The sequence below is a fragment of the Nerophis ophidion genome, linkage group LG03 (genome assembly GCF_033978795.1).
Source record: "Nerophis ophidion isolate RoL-2023_Sa linkage group LG03, RoL_Noph_v1.0, whole genome shotgun sequence".
Lineage (NCBI taxonomy): Eukaryota > Metazoa > Chordata > Actinopteri > Syngnathiformes > Syngnathidae > Nerophis > Nerophis ophidion.
In genome coordinates, this window is record NC_084613.1 from 61953732 (window position 1) to 61973232 (window position 19501).

General features: G+C 37.3%; 1 protein-coding gene across 4 annotated transcripts in view; it reads left to right on the forward strand.

Annotated features, from left to right (window-relative positions):
• Window positions 1–19164, forward strand: part of rpap1 (RNA polymerase II associated protein 1) — a 40509-nt gene extending 21345 nt beyond the window's left edge. For all 4 annotated transcript variants that reach the window (XM_061895826.1, XM_061895825.1, XM_061895828.1 and 1 more), the window contains 15 exons: window positions 349–483; window positions 561–731; window positions 791–948; window positions 1027–1197; window positions 2622–2817; window positions 3039–3148; window positions 3263–3458; window positions 9547–9693; window positions 9812–9954; window positions 12649–13081; window positions 13163–13281; window positions 14936–15167; window positions 15250–15426; window positions 15899–15955; window positions 18816–19164. In XM_061895826.1, the coding sequence (XP_061751810.1) occupies window positions 349–483; window positions 561–731; window positions 791–948; window positions 1027–1197; window positions 2622–2817; window positions 3039–3148; window positions 3263–3458; window positions 9547–9693; window positions 9812–9954; window positions 12649–13081; window positions 13163–13281; window positions 14936–15167; window positions 15250–15426; window positions 15899–15955; window positions 18816–18974 (2604 nt within the window). In that variant the 3' untranslated portion in view covers window positions 18975–19164. The remainder of the gene's footprint in view (window positions 1–348; window positions 484–560; window positions 732–790; window positions 949–1026; window positions 1198–2621; window positions 2818–3038; window positions 3149–3262; window positions 3459–9546; window positions 9694–9811; window positions 9955–12648; window positions 13082–13162; window positions 13282–14935; window positions 15168–15249; window positions 15427–15898; window positions 15956–18815) is intronic.
• The last annotated feature ends 337 nt before the right edge of the window (window positions 19165–19501 follow it).

A 19501-nucleotide genomic window follows, 5' to 3' on the forward strand; every position in this document is an offset into this window, starting at 1 on the left:
CTCTGAGTATGTTCTTTTATTGCCATATAGTGTCTATTTTTCTCTGGTATAAAATTAGTAAAACATCAATATAGTATTTGTTTTCCAAGTTTGTTAAAATCATGTGCTTTCTTAGGTTAAAGTTTCAAGGAACATTAAAAACATTGATAACAAATTCATAAAATCAAAACATGTATTCTATGTTATTGAAGAAAATAGGCCTTTTAACATTACAACTTTTCTCACAACTTTCTGAATTCAGGCACTTTAGGCCACAACAATCACAAAAAAAGTCCAATAAATCATGAAGGGTCTGATTAGCCATTGTTGCTCGATGCCTCCTAACCTCAACCTGTATGATTTTGTCAGGGCCTCTTGAGGATGAAACTGCTCCCCAGATTACGTTATATCCTTGAGGTGGTCCGACCCTCTCCGAGGGTTGTTCAGGATATTCTGGAGGTCCTGATTCGCATTGCCAGACATTCCTCTTCATCTGCCACTGAGGTAACGACCCCCCCAAAATTTGAATTTTTATTACAGTAATTGATATTTTTGCTTTAATTATAAGTTATTTCTTTCAGGTTTTGGACTGTCCTCGCTTGATGGAAACGGTGATGTCCGAGTTCCTTCCCACTTGTTGGACTACGCCGTCTTTGCCCTTTCCCCAGTCTGTTTATGGGCTCCCTCTGGCCTGTGCCATGAAACTCTTAAGGATTTTGGCTACATCTGGCAGACATGCATGTGCCAGACTAGTAAGTGGTAAGGCCTTTTTTACTGTACCACAAGTATTTGACTCTTCTTCTCCCTCCAGTTGAACTCTTTCGGTGTGAGGGAACGTTTGTCCCGTCTTCTCAGTGTTGAGCCCAGTGAGCTTCTACTGGAGCCACGCGAAGCCCTCAGGATCACTACGGAGTCCTACAGGATGTGGGCTGTAGCAGCAGGCTATGGACAGGCCTGTGACTTGTACATGTAAATAAAATGAATACTGCCAAATTGTCACTATGGACAATTTGTTTTGACTAAATCTATGAGGTTGTCGCTCCACAGAGACTTGTATCCTGCCTTAGTGAGGGCTTTGCAGTCATTTCACAGAACACTGGCTCCCTCAGATCCTCTTTTGCAGCCACAGCTCCAGCGGGTTCTGGCTCTGCTCTCTCTGCTTACTCAGGTCACACACACAGCTGGTTGCCACCAAGAACTGCAGATTGGAATGGTTAGGTAAAACAAACTTTTGCACCGAGCCATTAATTTTGGAGAGTTAACCAATATATAGAAGCAAAATTGGAACTGAAGATGAAATTGTGGTTAACGTTGTCACCTGGTATGAACACAAACATCCCTTCTAGAGTAGGACTAAACAACTTGCAGCCCAGAGGCCAAATCCAATATATATATATGTTAACAAGTCAGTTTAGGAGACAAACATTTTTGCAGAAAACACTTGAGTCGTCCTGTTGTATAGCGATACTTTGACCACTGTAAACACATTGGCAGACGCTTGCAATGACATTTTAACCTTGCTAACAAACAAAGAACACTAGGGTCCAAACTTGCGATCTTATAACTAAGGCGTTCCTCAATTATTTTCGTTTTTTGCAGTTACAATTTGTGAATATTGTTACTCAGGTGTTGCTGTAGCTTGTTTCCTTGAATTGCAGTCAGTAGTCATGTGTCCATTTTCTTTATTACCGTATATTCCAGATTATATAGCGCACTGGTGAATTAGCCGCACCCATTTAATTTTAGGGAGACACGGCCCCCCCAATATATATGCCGCAACTGTAAGACACAGATATATATGTTGCAAAAAAAGTTATTTATGCAGAAATATTCTGTAAATATTTATTAACATACATTAATTGTTTCGAAGCGATGTCTGTAACATGCCAGTAAAATGGCTGATCAAACAAAACAGAAGTCATCGTCATGAACCCACTAGCTGCGGAAGCTAACTCTCCAATCAGCTAAACAGACTCAAATCCACAATTACGTCTTTGTGAGTTTACTGAGTAATTTGTTAAACTGCAAAAAAAAAATACAGAAAATAATGTTTTTGTAAGTTAATAATATTAACACAGACACTTATAAACGTGGTAGCTTATTAGCTAATGCTAATGACGCTGTAAGAGAGTCACCTTTTTGCAGGATATTCTTTAAAAGACTAGAGTGCTGTCATAGAGATCATCTTTAACTAACTTTTTTGCAGAATGTCCTTAAAAACAGAAGAGCGTTCCTCTAACTGACAAAATGGATTGATTAAAATCAAATGTCTACAATCGGAATATACAATATAAGATTAATAGTATAGGAAAAAGTCCAGCCCCTCGTTTCTTAGCTTTCTGGAAATGTGGCCCTCAAAATTGTTTAGTTGAATATGTCTGCTCTAGAAGCTGTGAAAAGTACAGGGGATGAATTACATTGTCGCAAATATGTGCTCTCAAATTATTGTGTTTTGAATGAGAAATGGGTATGCTCTTACCTACTGTTATGTTGCAGAACAATTATACTGTTAATGTTTGATTCACTTAGCATTCACACAATTAACCAAACTGTTCATGTATATTGTGCATCATTCACCAACGAAGGCTTGTTATTCACTTAGACTAAATAATTATTTTTCTCCTCTTCAAATTCTTTCTCAGTTCTGCAGGAGATGAATGTCCTCCTCCTCCTCCAGTATCATGGGGGCATGTCACAGGCCTACCTGCACCCCTTTTGGGCCATTTGAAGAGTTTTGTAAAAGCCCTTGATCATCCAGAACAGAGAGACATCAGTGTGATTCTAATGCCAGCTTACCTGCTTTACTTTGCGGCGTTCTATCGTCAGCTCTCCAAACAGGTTTCTTTTATCTCTTTTCTTTTATCTCCTTGTTGGGTAAATTATTATGTTGTACCTGATGTTGGTGTTTTAATTTTCTGCCTTGTGTTTGTATGACTGCCATTGATCACCCACAAATAGACATTTTTCACTGGTGTTTTGTTGACATACAACAGCTCAAAGTTCAGTCAAACCCAAATGTATTATTGGTATTAACATTTATGTGTCTCTGGCCTCCTCAGAACTGTTTTCAGCCTGTGGAAACTCTTCATGAACTGGAACAGCTGACGTCTGGAGTTCTCATTCCAGTGATATCCCACAGTGTTTTGCAGGACCTGATAAAGAACTTGAAGTATATCTGATCCTGATAGTTTATCACTATTCTGTCTCTTACAGTTTATCACTAGTCTGTCATATTATGTCTAGACAAAAAAAAACACCAATTCTGTCTGATATACCCTACCAGGTCTTCTTCAGTGGTGTGCAGTGACAAGTCTAGTCAGGTGCATCCAGACACTTCTCCCAGCCTTCCTGGTTTGGCTTGCCCAGGATGGAGGGACCGTCCGGGGTTGATGGTGTCCTCTTCACCCTTCCCTCTCCTCACAGGCCTCATGCTTCTCATGGAAACAATCGCGGGCATCCACAAAGGTCTCACCTGCAAGGTTAGTCATGTGGAGGAGCTGGTGGTAGTTTGGATCAAGCCCCTAATTACAGTAGTGAATGCATTGGTCAACATTTTAGCACTGTCACATTAGAGCATTTTTTCTCAAATAGTGCGGTAGGGCCCCCCCCGGAGGAGGAGCACTGCAATGCATGTGCCCCCGGGGAACATGATTAATCAGTATCATGATTCAAACCCAGTTTTGAAAAGCTGTGCACTACAAAATGTGGTCATTGTAGCCATTAATCATGGCTTCCTCATTTTGATAAAAAAAAAAATTTAATCAGCACAATTTTTAAAAAAAATGTGCATTAATTTTTGTACGTTTAAGTGTTTTATATTCAGTAGAACCTTTATTTAAGAACTTAATTGGTTCTGGAAACATGGTTCTTAAACCGAAAAGTTAGTATTGTGAAGCAACGTTCTCCATAAAGAACAATGTAAAAATTGTAATTTAGTTAAAAAATGCAGACGTTTTGGATCCTCTGCCAGTTCCGTAGTTAAATTTTTCACGTTTTCATTGTGACATATTAGTTTGTACTTCTGTACCTCAGTGAAATGTTATCAATAATATTTCCCTTTTTCATAATTTTTATTTTGCTTTGTTTTTTACATGTCCAAAATAAACTACTACTACTACTACTAACTTGTAAAACATGTAAAGTACAGAATATCAGAAACATTTATTCATGTAGAAAAAATATCACTTAACATCATTTACTTTGACAATCAAAGCATGATCGTAACAATTCACATTTTGTGTTATTATTGCGCGAAACTGCTATCTGAACTTTGAAGTGTAGTTCCTCTCCTCTTAATTCTAGTGATTCTAAAGCAGTATTACAAATTTTGTATTCCTACAAAATAGAAAAAATGGAAGCAAATACTGTACATTTTCCAGTCATTGTATTAAAAACTTAAAGATGATCTTTCTAGGTTACAATTATTAATGATAAAAAATATATCTTTCTGCAAAATCGTAATTAATTTTGATTTAACTGAACAAAATGTGATTAATTAAATATTTGAATCGTTTGACAGCCCTAATATATATATGTATATATATATATTAGGGCTGGGCAACGATTACAAATTTTAATCGAAGTTAATCGCACTATTTCTCCGATTAATCGCGATTAACTGCATTGTATACGCAAAGCCCAATAATGAATTCAAAAGTAGTGTGTAATGCACCTTTATTGGAATATTCTCCCACATGAACAAAAGCACCAAAACATTTGTTGTTCAAACACAATTTAAATCAGTCCTTGTTAAACAGTAGCAGTTAAATAGCATATTTTATGAAAATCAACTCAAAAAATGTAAATACAAACATTTAAGCTTATTGCCACTGCCAGGGTATTTAAGTTATCCTGTTTGTTATGGAAAATAAATATAATCTACATACAAATCTCTGAGCCACAATCATAACATCTGAACAGGCAATTTCTGAGGTAACAGCAGAAACATTTTTTACCAAGTACATCCGGGAGATGCCATCTTGTTAAGAAAAGGCGTTAACAAAATAAAAGCATGTAAACAACAAATGTGCGATAAAATAATTGTCAGCGTTAATAGATTGATGAGTTTACGCGTAATTAACGCATTAATTTGCCCACCCCTAATATATATATATATATATATATATATACAGTATATATTAGGGCTGCGAATCTTTGGGTGTCCCATGATTCGATTCAATATTGATTCTTGGGGTTGCGATTTGATTATAAATCAATTTTTTTCGATTCATTACGATTCTCGATTCAAAAAATATATTTTTCCAATTCAAAACGATTCTCTATTTATTCAATACATAGGATTTCAGCAAGATTAACCCCAGTCTGCTGACATGCTAGCAGAGTAGTAGATTAAAAAAAAAAAAAGCTTTTATAATTGTAAAGGACAATGTTTTATCAACTGATTGCAATAATGTAAATTTGTTTTCAATCAATCAATCAAAGATTATTTATATAGCACTAAATCACTAGTGTCTCAAAAGGGCTGCACAAACCACAACACAAACCACTACGACATCCTCGGTAGGGCCCACATAGTGGCAAGGAAAACTCACACCAAGTGGGACGTCCATGATAATGATGGCTATGACAAAACCTTGGAGAGGACCGCATATGTGGGCAACCCCGCCCCCCCATCCCCACCTCCTCTATGGGAAGGTACATATGCATCATTTTCCGGTTGTACTATTTTGTCAAAACTATATTAACCTACTAGATAATTACTTTGTACTTATAAAAAAACTTTTTTTTTCTTTTGCCACCATAGCGGTTGGGATTTCGGACTTAGAAAGGGCTTTGTACTCTGGAGGGACATTAGCCGTTAGAGAGAATGCTACGTTTCGTTGAGGACACATTTGTTCAATTGTCGCTGAATGTGTCATCAACATTCATTGTCACTTTATAATGATAGTATCAAAAGCGGCCAAATGCGGCAAATGTTTTAACTATTAAACGAACCAAAAATATGACTTATTTTATCTTTGTGAAAATATTGGACACAGTGTGTTGTCAAGCTTATGAGATGCGATGCAAGTGTAAGCCACTGTGACACTATTGTTCTTTTTTTAAATTTTTATAAATGTCTAATGATAATGTCAATGAAGGATTTCTAATAACTGCTATGCTGAAATTATAACTAATATTGATACTGTTGTTGATAATATTCATTTTTGTTTCACTACTTTTGGTTTGTTCTGTGTCGTGTTTGTGTCTTCTCTCAATTGTTCTGTTTACTGCAGTTCTGAGTGTTGCTGGGTCAGGTTTGGTTTTGGAATTGGACTGCATTGTTATGGTATTGCTGTGTATTGTTTTGTTAGATTGTTAAAAAAAAAAAAATTGATTAAAAAAAATCACCCCAAAAAATAAATTTAAAAAAAAAATTTGAATTGATTCTGAATAGCACAACGTGAGAATTTCGATTCAAATTCAAATCGATTTTTTCCCACACCCCTAATATATATATATAATATATATATATATATTTATATTTATATATATATATTAGGAAATTAGGGATTGGCGATATAGCCTAAAATATATATTGTGATATATATTACTGCCTCTAGCTTATTTCGTATGTAAATGATAACAGAATAATTTCAAAATCTGTAACAAATGCTTGTAATTTGGCTGCTAACATATGCATCATTTTCCGGTTGTACTATTTTGTCAAAACTATATTAACCTCCTAGATAATTACTTTGTACTTATAAAAAAACATTGTTTTTTTTTTTGCCACCATAGAGCTTGTGTACTGTGGAGGGACATTAGCCGTTAGAGAGAATGCTAGATTTCATTGAGGACACATTTGTTCAACTGTCGCTGAATGTGTCACCAACATTCATTGTCACTATATAATGATAGTATCAAAAGCGGCCAAATTGATATCTTATATCCTCTACATTGCCAAACACTACGTCACATGTTATACATATATAAAAGTAATGGAATTGGCTGGCGTATAAGACACCATTTTTCCCCTCAAAAAGAAGTCTGAAAAATACAGCTTTTCTTAAACAGTGTTTTGTAACCATTTATTGAGGCAATGCACACGCTTTATGTTTTATATTAGACAAATCTCATGGCACACCAAGCATGCCATGAGTTATTATGTAGTATGAATTGCAAACAGGTGGACACCATCAAGTGCAAAATCTTTCAATTGTTCTGCCAATCACTATGCCTTGCTGGCTGAAACGAAATTTGGATTTCAGAAATGGGCTAGTGTATACAGGGGCAGTAATTTGAAGGGATTCGATGCATGTCTTGGAGTAATATGAATGGGAAACACATTGTAAATAATGTATTTTTGTACAAAATTAACAGAATTAAATAATTTATTTAGTTTTTTTTTCAAAATGGCATTATAGTTTAGTTAAACATTTTTACCTTGTATGTCCTGGCTGGGATTCAAATCATGTCCGCTGGAACTATAAACAGATACTTAAGCGATTGTGCTATAAGGAATTGCAAACAATTGAGCTCAAATTTGCAATTTTATTCCCTTAGCGCAAGTTTTAGTCAGGACACATCACTGCCTCGGACTGGAACACACGACTCCTTCTTTGGATGGTTTTAGTTGTCTTATTTGTTTGTGATTTCTGTCGCTTTTATCTCACATCAACCTGCTGATTAGTCAGCTGCTGCATACTGACAATCATCGTCACATTGGCAAGAGCGCAGCTACAGAAATCCAATCAAAAAGCTTGTGTGTGATCTCAAGGGAAATACTTCAGTTTGAGTGGCGGTTTTCTGCCTGGCACAAGTGTTTGACTTGTCTCCATTTAATAGCGTAACAACATTTTCAATGTTAAAAAGTGCAGGTGACAAAAGCTCCTTTTAAAAAAAATTGCAGGTCACACATCCCCAGATTACATCCATAGTTGTTGGCAAAGATAGATGAACACATACACTATTTGCAATGAATAAATCATAGTTTTTAGACCAATAAAAGGAATAATTTCCTGTGACTTAGCTGATGATCTCTGACAGCCCATTAAAATGTTGTGGCACAGTGGTTACAAATTACTGGGCTATGCTCAACACCAGGTGGTGCCAAATAACTTTTTTCTCCCAAGCGAGTGAGCCCTTCATCACTCACAAACAGGAGTGGCTTGGAGAGATAGTCACAGAAAAACATGTCTTAAATGTTGGGCATGTTGGCAAACAGAGTAGTCGTCATCAAACAACAACAACCCAAATAATCTACCAGTTATGTCACTTCTTTTGAAAATGTAGAGAAATAGATACATTTCGTCTTAAAAACTACTTTTTCCAAAGCCTTGTCTTGAAAAACAAGGGTCATTATCGCAGTGCTTCTCAAATATTTTCTGTTGGGCACCCCCTCAGGAAGAAGAAAACATTTATGTGCTCCCACCCCTCTCTTCGCGGCGATTATAGATAGTATAATTTTTCTATAACATTTTTTATACATACATCTCTGCATAACATTGTATCCTCATTAACATAAAAGAAAAAAAAATAAATATAGATCAGCTTACAACAAAAAATAACTTTTTTAACATTATTTTATAGTCTGTAACAGAAAATATTTAAAATGCATCAATTTACCCAAATTAAAAAAATATTTAAATCCTTAGCTAAATTCTTAGCTAAATTATAAAAATATGTTGAACGATATAAAACCATTATTTACTGAAAAATAAAATCAAACAAACTAAATAAATAATAATACCTTCAAATTGATCAGCAATAATAACTCAGAAGCACAATATATAAAACACTTTAACCTCCAACACGAAGATGAATGAAACCATTTGTGCGATTTACATTTTTTGAAATTTTTTTAATCAAAATGACGAAGTCAGGATTAATGGCTACAATGAGAATACTTTCAATTGCAAATCTTTTCGAAGCGGGTATGAAGCAGGATACTAATATACTGATACTGGTCACATGTGCCCCCCTGAAATCGCACCGCGCCACTGCAGGAGAGCCCACTCAACTATTTGCAATGTGAATCTTATAACAACTGACGATTCAATTTAATTACAATTCCATTCAGAATAGATTCTCAATTCAACACAAATGTTTTCACAATATATTATTTTGTACAAACTTTTTCAAAGCAGGTTACCGGTTACTCAAGCTCCTCTTAGCTGCTGACGTATGTTGTATAGGCGCAGCAAGTAACCGCAGAGATGGCTTGAAAACATATTTTTAAAAATTGATTCCTGTGTTGAGGTGGCGACTTGTCCAGGGTGTACTCCGCCTTATGCCTGAATGCAGCTGAGATAGGCTCCAGCACCACCCGCAACCCCGAAAGGGACAAGCGGTAGAAAATAGATAGATGAATGGATGGATTCTTTAAAGGTTTGGATCGATTCAGATTCATGACAAATAGTAACTGTGATTTAGATGTAAATCGATATGTTCCAGCAACACTATTGTCCTATATTTGGGTCCAAATTGTATTTTCCACACCACACAAGTCTAAGCTCATTGTTGAACATACTCTGTGTTTATGTTGTGCTTGATGAACTGACCATTTGATATACAGGTAGTTATAATTTGTGGTTACACACAATCAAATTGATTCATTGTTTCTAGTTCACTGGCCTCCTCGTATCAGAACCTGTGATTGTTTACCTGCGAACCATCAGTGAGGCCACGCCCGCCCTGTCCTACAGCCAGGCCTGGCTTCTGCACCACGAACACCACCTCATCTACCTGCTGCTGCGCTTGGCGTACAGATCGGTATGCTCAAACTAAATAGGATAATGATAATTTGTTACATTTTAATTGCATATCTAACGCAAACGCACAAATAAAACAATCGACTGCATATATGTCACCCTTATCTATATTATTTCAGGTTCCCATTGAAGCCCAAGTTGCAAAGCATGCCCCGCTCTACCACGAGGTAGCGCTTGTTCTTCTACCGTGGTTATTGCCTGGCAACGAGAACCTTGCTCATGACCTGCTCTCCACCCTAATCTTCAGCAAAGACTTTATATCGTGAGTTTATAAAAAAAAAAGATTACTATACACATATTCATATGCAGTTTTCCAAAATGCAACGGCACTTTAAAATAGTCCTGAATTTTGTTTTGGTGTTTGAGGTATTTTCCACACAATGCTTGCTTTGTAAATAGAAGTCCTTTTGTATGTATGCTTGTGCCAGAAATATAATTTTCCAAATTAGATTACAGTAATAAGCCAATTCATTCATAATTTCATCAGAGCAGCAGAAGACCCATTTTTGCACAAAAAGTAAGCCACATGTTATTGATAACAGTGCTTCTCAGCACTGGTGGAAAGTCATTAGTTAGAATTTGCGTATCTATTTATTTCTTACTTGTTATTCTACTCTGTATGATATTTAAAGTTTAGAAAGGATCACGTGGTGTTGCAAAGCTTTATCAAACAAATACCCTTAAAGGGAATCTATTATGTAAAACCAATTTTTCTTACTAATTGCTACTTGTTTTTGTGCTTTTGGGATCTGCATAGGTCCCGATAATTTGAAATCAAACCATGGTGGAGATATTTATCAATCAATCAATGAATCAAAGTTTATAGCCCTTAATCACAAATCTCTCAAAGGGCTGCACAATCCACAATGACATCCTCAGCTCAGATCCCACATCAGGGCAAAAAAAACCTCAACCCAATGGGAACAACGAGAAACCTTGGAAAGAACCGCAGATGTGGGTATCCCCTCCCTGCCGAGTGAATACAGTTAATAATGTGAGACTCCCGTCCATAGTGAGGCCAGCAGGGGATCCTTTTGCATGTATACGTGTCGGTGCGCAGAGACATCACCGACTGATTCATAAGGAGTGGTCACCCCAGGTCCCGACTTCATGTGAAACAATCTTGCCTTTCTTCATATTTCCTCCAAACGAGCCATTTGGTAATTGTCCCAATAGTGACGTTTTTTCCATTGAAAGGTTAGCGGATACCTCCATATATGGTAGAAATGTTCCCAAAGTGCTTTGTACGAGTCTGCCATTGTAGTCTAAGCTGTAGTCTATAATCTTCTTCTTTTTCTCTAATCTATTGTTGCGCGGCAGACTGGCTCGTACATGCACATGTATCCTCAGCTCTTGCCATTTCTAATACAAATTAGCGTTTAGTTCTAACTATGGATCTAACGATATCAAATCTCACAGTATGATATTGTCACAATATGAAGGCCTGTATGTTTCTTCTCAATATTATATGTCCAAAAAACAAGACTTAAAAAGTTATAGTGTGTAAAATGAAGTGGCAGGAATGTTTAGGAAAAACACACTCACTGTAATTGAACACAAACATAATGCTAAAATGCCCTAATCATATTACTACAAACATGACTTTTTAAATGCAAAGAATTGTGCAGGAACATCCCCTGTTTCAAAAAAATATTATAAAAAAAACTTACAGCAGCGTGTCTTTAAAATGACAGTGAAAACATCCAGTGTAATAAGCGTAAAACCAATATGTTCACTTTAGTGTCTTTCAACTTTTACTTTTCTGACAAGCAGTGTCCTCCTCAGTGGACATGTTTATATCAGTCTGTAATATGTTGTGTGTTAGAAACGTTTCACAATTTCACTTTTAATAATGTAAATACCTTCCAACTAATGTTTGGCTTCACTGGCTTCAAATATCTTTTCTGGATGACAGTTAATGAGAAGGCGGCTTGTCCAAGGTGTACGCTGCTCCAGCCCCCCCGCAACATTGGGAGAAACAAGCAGTGGAAACAAGAGTGGATGGATTGAGCATTTATCAAATAGTTTTTCAGTTTCCTCATATTTCCCGCGTTGAAGATTTTTTGGGGTAATAACCTTTGTCCGCTGCGCCATGACCTGCTGGCTGTGTGTCACTTTGGAATGTCTTGAAACAAAAGTGATGTGCTTTGCTTTGCATAACACAGATGTTTTTTTTTTCCTCTGCCAAAGAGGTTATGTTTTTACCAGAGTTTGTTTGTTTGTTTTTAGCAACATAAATCAAAAAGTTATGAGTAGATTTTGATTCCATTTTTCAGGAAATATCCAAAAAAACAATTTCTCTCATTGACTACGAACACACTTCACTTCCTGCTTACGGCGGGTATGTAGTTTCTTTTCAGACCCTACCAACGCTAAAGCACCGGAAAAAACTACACACATTTTTTTTTGACACCGTCATGGTATTATTGAAAAGACTTTGAAATTGAAATGCCGCAGTATCTATAATACTGTTACACCTCTAGTTCTAACTTTTATCTGTCAATAGACTCCATATGGAAGCCCTAAAAACTACAACATTTATGACAGGCATAAGACACAGTCGAAGTGGAGGCACATAAATAAGATCGTCTACAAGAGACAGCCAGAAAAAAGCTTGAAAACGGTTTGTAAAACAATCTGTTTTGACCAAACAACCACCATTATATCTTTTGTAGATCGCAAGGAAGTGTTTTAAATGTAGACAAAAAACATATGACCCCTACAAATCTCACATTATCTTTTATTATCAAAACATTCTAATGATCCTATTTTTTGTGGTGTCTGAAACAACTACTCTGTGAATCTGATGGTTTCCTCACCCATTACTCATCTCATGACTTCTCAATATGATTCTGATGGTAAAGAGTGTACATTAAACTGCCATTTTAAAGTTATATATTAATTTCTTTGCTTGAAAACTGTAACATCCTGTTAATCTGTCTGCCTGCACTATTAGAGAGAGCCACAGTGGTGGTCCGGAGGCCATCGAGCTCAGTGAGCTGAAGCTGCGCGAGGAAGCAAGCCGTCACACGTCTCCTTCGCTGCAAACCATGGGAGCGCTCCTGAGAGAGGCATGCAAGAACCTGCCGTCCATTCGGGGCTGCTTTCTGACTCACCTGGCCCACATGGAGTCATCCGTGCTGGTGTCGCAAAATACTCTACTTGGCCGCAGCCCCTGGATTAAAACCCACCTCCTCCCAGAGCTGACTGGTCCCATTCTGCCGTTGGACTGGCCTTTTCTCCCGCTCGTTAGCCTCTATGAGAAAACAGGGGTGTCTTGTGGTGGAGGGCTCGTTGTAGATGAGCTCCCACATGGGGCTCTCCAGTCGGTCACCCAATGTTTGCAGTGGTTGCTGGTGCTGGAAGTCTGGAGGGAAGAAACCCTAAAGGTATTTATCCTTTTTTGTCCCATTTATTCATATGAAATGAAACCGCCAAATTCATAAAGTGTTTAATTTGATAATTTTTAGGTGATCCTTCCAGTCGCAAAGCTGGCACGGCTGTCTTGTGTGTTCCTGTGTTCCAGTGACTTGTTTCTGGAGAAACCCATTCAGAACCTGACATGGAGTCTGTACAGGCTGCTTACCAGGTTAGATTTACAAAAGCGTACTCATCTTCTTATTTCCTTATACGGCAGCATGCGTTTCAACAGAAGTCGTACCTAATGGCCGAATGCCACACAGATATCCCACAAAAAAAGAAAAACTGAAAGTCCAGCAAATTGAACAATTTATAAATAAATGGGACCATGTGGCTCGGTTGGTAGAGATCCGTGCAGCAACTTGAGGGTTCCTGGATTGATCCCCAGCTTTAGCCATCGTAGTCACGTCCGTTGTGCCCTTGAATAGGACACTTCACCCATGCTCCTAATGGGTCGTGGTTAGGGCCTTGCATGGCAGCTCCCACCATCAGTGTGTAAAACTGGAAATAGTGTCAAAGCGCTTCGAGTACCTTGAAGCTAGAAAAGCTCTATACAAGTATAAGCCATTTACATTTACCATAAATAAGTCTTTATAATTAATTAAATGTCTCATTGTTAATTATAATTTGAATTACATCCAGAAATGCGTCATCATTTATTATGTGTCATTAATTTGACATTAAAGTATGTTCAATCTCTTAATTCACTATTTCATTATTTATTTATTTTTTTCATGATTGGATTTATTTCATGATTTAATTATTTCTTTGACTATTTATTTCATAAACCTACATGCCAGTGCTTCATGAATTCCTTTTCTTTGTCAAACCCTGCTGTCAAAAGTCAGTGGGCTAACTGCTTATTTGCTATCACTTTTACAATCATATTTGTACATATCGTATGTGCTGGTGTTCTATTGTTTTTGTTGTGTTTGCTGTTGTTGTTTTTGTCTCTCTGTCCAATCCCCCTCTTATCCCCACAATTTCCCCGTCTGTCTTCCTTTTTTTCTCTTTCTATCCCCTCCTGTTCCGGCCCGGCTGCACCAAATGATAATATAAATACATTTAATAAAGTCCAATTCAAATAAGGCAACAAGAGAAGTATCCTACACTTCTCTTTTGTAAAGTAAATCTGAACAGCCGATATGGGCATCTACATCAACTATATGATTTGCCTGAAAAGCTGGACAGGACAAAATAAAAGTCAGTGGGCGGATCGTAACACCTAATACCGGGAACGTCCACTTATCTGTGAAATTTCGACTAAAGAAGCTGGTCAGTATCTAGGTCTGAAAATGCGATACTAACCTAATAACTTTAATAAATTCCTCTACCTTGATTGCTACACACTCTAGGGTTAAGTAGGGCTTGCTTCCACATAATCCACAAGGTCTAAAATATTTACCAACAACAAAAGTACAAGTATATCCTCCCTCACTGCCATGTTTTGAGAGACTTCCAGGCTTCAGACCAAAGCAATCACTGAACTAGATTCCTGTTAGCTATAATTAATTCATGAAGCTCTGACACACAGGTTAAAAAAATAATTAAATCACTAAACAAATTGTTATAATACAACATATATTGTACAATAATATAGTATAGTTTAATAATGTAATATATATTATTTTAAGTGGTATTATTTGCGCGTGTGTATTACAATATGTAATACAAATGAAGGCCTTACTAGTTCTAATAAATGCCTGGTACTCTCTGCAGTTGCGTAAATGAACATCCCTGGGCATTATTGATGAACTGTGGTCATCATCTCCTTTAAGAAGAGTTACTATGATGATTTTAAACCACATTTCTCCTACATGCAGGCCCTCCAGGCTGGACTCTTTGGACCTGAACATCCCTCCCCCAGGCCTTGCATCCTTCCAGGATTTGTATTCGGCCCTCTTGACTCAGTACGAAGCTGTGTCCTTTGGAGATCGCCTCTTCGGCTGCTGGATTCTGTTGCCCCTGCAGAGGAAATTCAGCACCCCCATGAGGCTGGCTGTGTTCGGGGAACATTTGGGGATTCTGAGGTCACTGGGCGTCACTCCAGATCAAGTAATAAGCCTTTATTTTTTTAATTTGCACTTTTCCAATCTCTGATTGCTTCTTCAATAACATTTTGTGTCTTTGATGGAAGCTTTCCATCGCAATGGAACGATTCACCTCTCCACCTGAGGACTCCCTCCCTCTTGTCCGTCTCTACTTCCGTTCGCTTGTTACCGGAAGTCTGAAGCCCTGCTGGTGTCCTGTCCTATATGTGGTGGCTCTGGCTCACGTCAACAGTTTTGTTTTCTGCCAAGATGCTGCCGCACAGGTACACTTATCTGATAACAAGGTCATATTGTTGTCGGTCCCTTACAGGCCTGCGCTCTCTCAATACTTGCCTTTTTATGTTTTCAAATTAAATTGTTCTTGTGGCATTGGTCGCATTATAAAACCATATAACATCTGGATCCGATCTTTCCTTGTATATGTGGTAAGCACTTTGTAGTTCTATGGTGTTATGCAAATGTATCAGTTATGCACAAAACCAAATCCTCATGTTCTGCACAAGCTATCTTTAGGAGTTTTTTTTAGAATTTCACCCTGCTGCCATATTATAACTACTTGTCAATTTTGTGGTAAATTACATTGTTAGTTAAATTTAACAATGGGTTTTGGGATGTTTATAGTAAATGCTTGTTTGGAAATCAGTTTTATAAATTTGCTTCTAAAATCACACATGCATTCATAATTTTTTATTTTACTGGAGCTTTTTTGATGTTTAATTTCTTTATCCATTCCAGGAGGTGGATGCAGTGCGTCAAAACATGTTGAGGAAAATCTACTACATGACAAATGAGGTAATCATTCTGTGTGTCTATGTGTGTGCGTGTGTGCGTGTGTGCGTGTGTGCGTGTGCGTGTGTGTGTGTGTGTGTGTGTGTGTGTGTGTGTGTGTGTGTGTGTGTGTGTGTGTGTGTGTGTGTGTGTGTGTAGAGGGAGGGGTATATCCATGATTTTTATCTTCACTTGTCACGACGCATACGCACTGTCGTGTTTATTGATGGAAAACAACAATCTCATTGCTTCTAACATAACTTCTCAATGATTTTTTTTCTCTCCACTCTTCATGAAACTTTCCTTGGAAAAGTATTTCAATAATAACAAGCTTTACATAACATAAATAATAAAGTGGAATAAACTAAATATTTGACAGCACAAACATAGCATATTTGTACATTTGGGACATGTTATGAGAGGCATTAAAATACATCGCACAAATGTATTTTTGACAGCATAAACATTTGCGACATGTTTGTTGGCATTTGCATGACATCACTAGTCAGAAAATGTATGTTTCAATTCCCTAAAATTAGGGAAGTCCTTACAATTTTTTTTATTTAAGCATTGAGTATTGGCTGATACTGATATTCCTCCGATATAATATCAGGAAAAATCGGACATACTTTTATTATTTTGTAGTGTGGAATGTTAGAAAAAGCTTGATCAAATGAAATTGATCAAACTGTGAACAGTGGTAGGTATTAAAAAAACTAACCCATTTATTAACAGTCTGGAATTAACTTGAGCTGTTTTTAAGTTTAAGTAGAGTGGATACTTTTTAAAACGCTTCTGCCTTAGAGACAATGTATCCGTAAGTAAATGCAAATATAATTACTTGATACTCGTTTGTATTGAAAAATGTTGTGCTTGGATTGCAATATTGTTCAATTAAGGACACTTATTTCTTATGTCTAGCTCGTGAGCTATCGTGTGTTGTGCAGCTGCTATCTTTTAGTAGTTTATAGCCAACCATGTTTAATTTGTGTAGTTCACAGTCACTAATTTTATTTGATACAAAATCCTTGTAAGCCAGAGGAAGGCTAATCACTCATTAATGTGTCGTTAACATGTACACGCAGGGAGCGCGCACACATATACAAAAGCAGTCCCAGAGAAGCAAATAACTGGCTAACGTTAGCTAGCCAAATTGCTATCATTAGCTAACAACACACAAATCACTTTAATAGAGCAGACTATAATGCTTGAAACACAAGTTTGCTCCCTTTCGGCATTTGTGTTAAGGTTGCAAACAGACCCTTTAACTGGTTTTTGAGCTTTGCACTAGTAAACGCACAGGCCTGCTTGTATCGAAGCGCTTGAATGGTACATTTTAGATGCAAGCGATATAATTCCATACTTGTATTTTTACAATATCCAATATGCTGTTGCAATATCCTTTACCTTATGGTCTCTAGAGGTGGCGTGGCTCCATTGGTAGACCCAGCAATTTGAGGCTTCTAGGTTCTATTCCTGTTTCTGCCATCTTTGTCACAGGCTGTACTGTATCCTCCAAGCTGCAGGCGTGCGCATTTGCACACTGCTTCCACATCTGGCGCGCAAGGTAAATCTTAAAGTGGGCAAAAATTGAAATTCAGTTTGAACTGTAAAAAAATAAACACATACAGTATATGAACTGTGTAGTATGTACGACTTTGCATTCCAACTTACTAAGTTAAATACAACCAGTGTTCCGCAGCGGGGCTTACCTGTGTTGCTACCAATGATAAGATGCAGTGCACAACACGTGTTTCCTTGCACAGCCAATCGATGCCATATGCATATTTACTGTCGACGTGCCTACGCGCTTCACGCACTGCACATGTTGACTTTTTTTTTAGGTTTGTATGTTGTGTCGGACTTATAAAGAGGTAATTGCCGTCGTGCCAACTTTTCATCAGCTGATGGCAGAAACAGCAAGGAGATCAGGTGACTCTTTTTCTCCGCGAGTTCTGTGATCACTTGGATGCTGGTTTTCCAGAGGATCGATGAATTGTAAGAACAGTCTGCAAATGACATTGAAGCACTGAGGTGACATTAATGTTGAATATGGATCCACAAATTGGGAAAGAAATATGAGGCCATTCTCCACCATCCACATATAGAAGCCAATAACAATATGCTGAATTCAAGTACATCATGAAACAAAAACTTAAACAAGAATCAATCAGCACATTTTCAGATATGGTGGCTGCAGGACCTCTAAAGGAGATCTCACAGCTGAATCATTAAATGTTATAATACTCGATGATGGGGAAAAATGCAAATTCCCAAGTGATTCAATTATAAATAAAGATTTCTACACATAGAAGTAATCATCAACTTAAAGTGTCCTCTTTGGGGATTGTAATAGAGATCCATCTGGATTCATGAACTTAATTCTAAACATTTCTTCACAAAAAAATAAATCTTTAACATCAATATTTATGGAACATGTCCACAAAAAATCCACCTGTCAACACTCAATATTGCATCATTGCATTCTTTTCACAGTTTATGAACTTACATTCATATTTTGTTGAAGTATTATTCAATAAATATATTTATAAAGGATTTTTGAATTGTTGCTACTTTTAGAATATTTAAAAAAAATCTCACGTACCCCTTGGCATACCTTCAAGTACCCCAAGGGGTACGCGTACCCCCATTTGAGAACCACTGTACTAGTCAACCAATGTATGGCTATCCCAATCCTTCCTCTCTCCTCTTTCCCCACTTACAGATGAAGGCATTCTGCATAAATACTTCCTATACACATATGCACACACACAAACGCACACTGCTCCTCAAAACACTAAGTCTGTCTCCGAGGTGTACTGTAGGATTTTGTCCACTTACTGTATGTTTTTCATCTTCCACCCTGTCCTTGTCTCAAACGCAGGTGTTAAAGAACCACTTGCTGCTTTTCCGCCAGGCCAAGCAGGACTCAAAGTTGGGCTTCGATACTTACGCTCAGTTGCCCCCCATAAGAGCGAAGCATCTGGAGAATGTTTTGGGTCTGCAGAATGGCACCTGTAACGATAGAAGAGAGGATCGGTGATGGGGAAAAAAGAAGCTTGGACTTGTCAAAAGTGGACTTTGGAGCAGGTGTGCTTTCCATCATGTTTTTCCCAACTTTCTGGCTTTAGTTTGCAGTGATTATTAGCATCTCAGACGGAGGAATTGTGTTTATTAGCAGGATTCTTCTAAAACTACTTTTACACTTGAAATAAATGGAAGAGTTTTTGTCATTTCTTAGCAAATTGTTGAGGAATCCCAATGACAACATTTTGTTTCCGCAGTATGTAATCCAGGGGTGTCAAAGTCAAATACAGAGCTGGCCAAAATTTTAAACTGAACAAAGCCGCGGGCCAAGGGTTGAACAAATGAACCTTTTAATAGGGACCCAAACAAGTTTTGTATTGAATATTGAACAACCAAGGCTTATATAACTTTATAGTGACATGCAAAATCGAATTTCAAATAATAATAATAATATTTAAAAAATATCAATGGCATATCAAATAAAATTTAAATAAAAATTCAGTGCCTCTTTTCTATTTGCAGCCTTCTGAGGTAAATATCAAA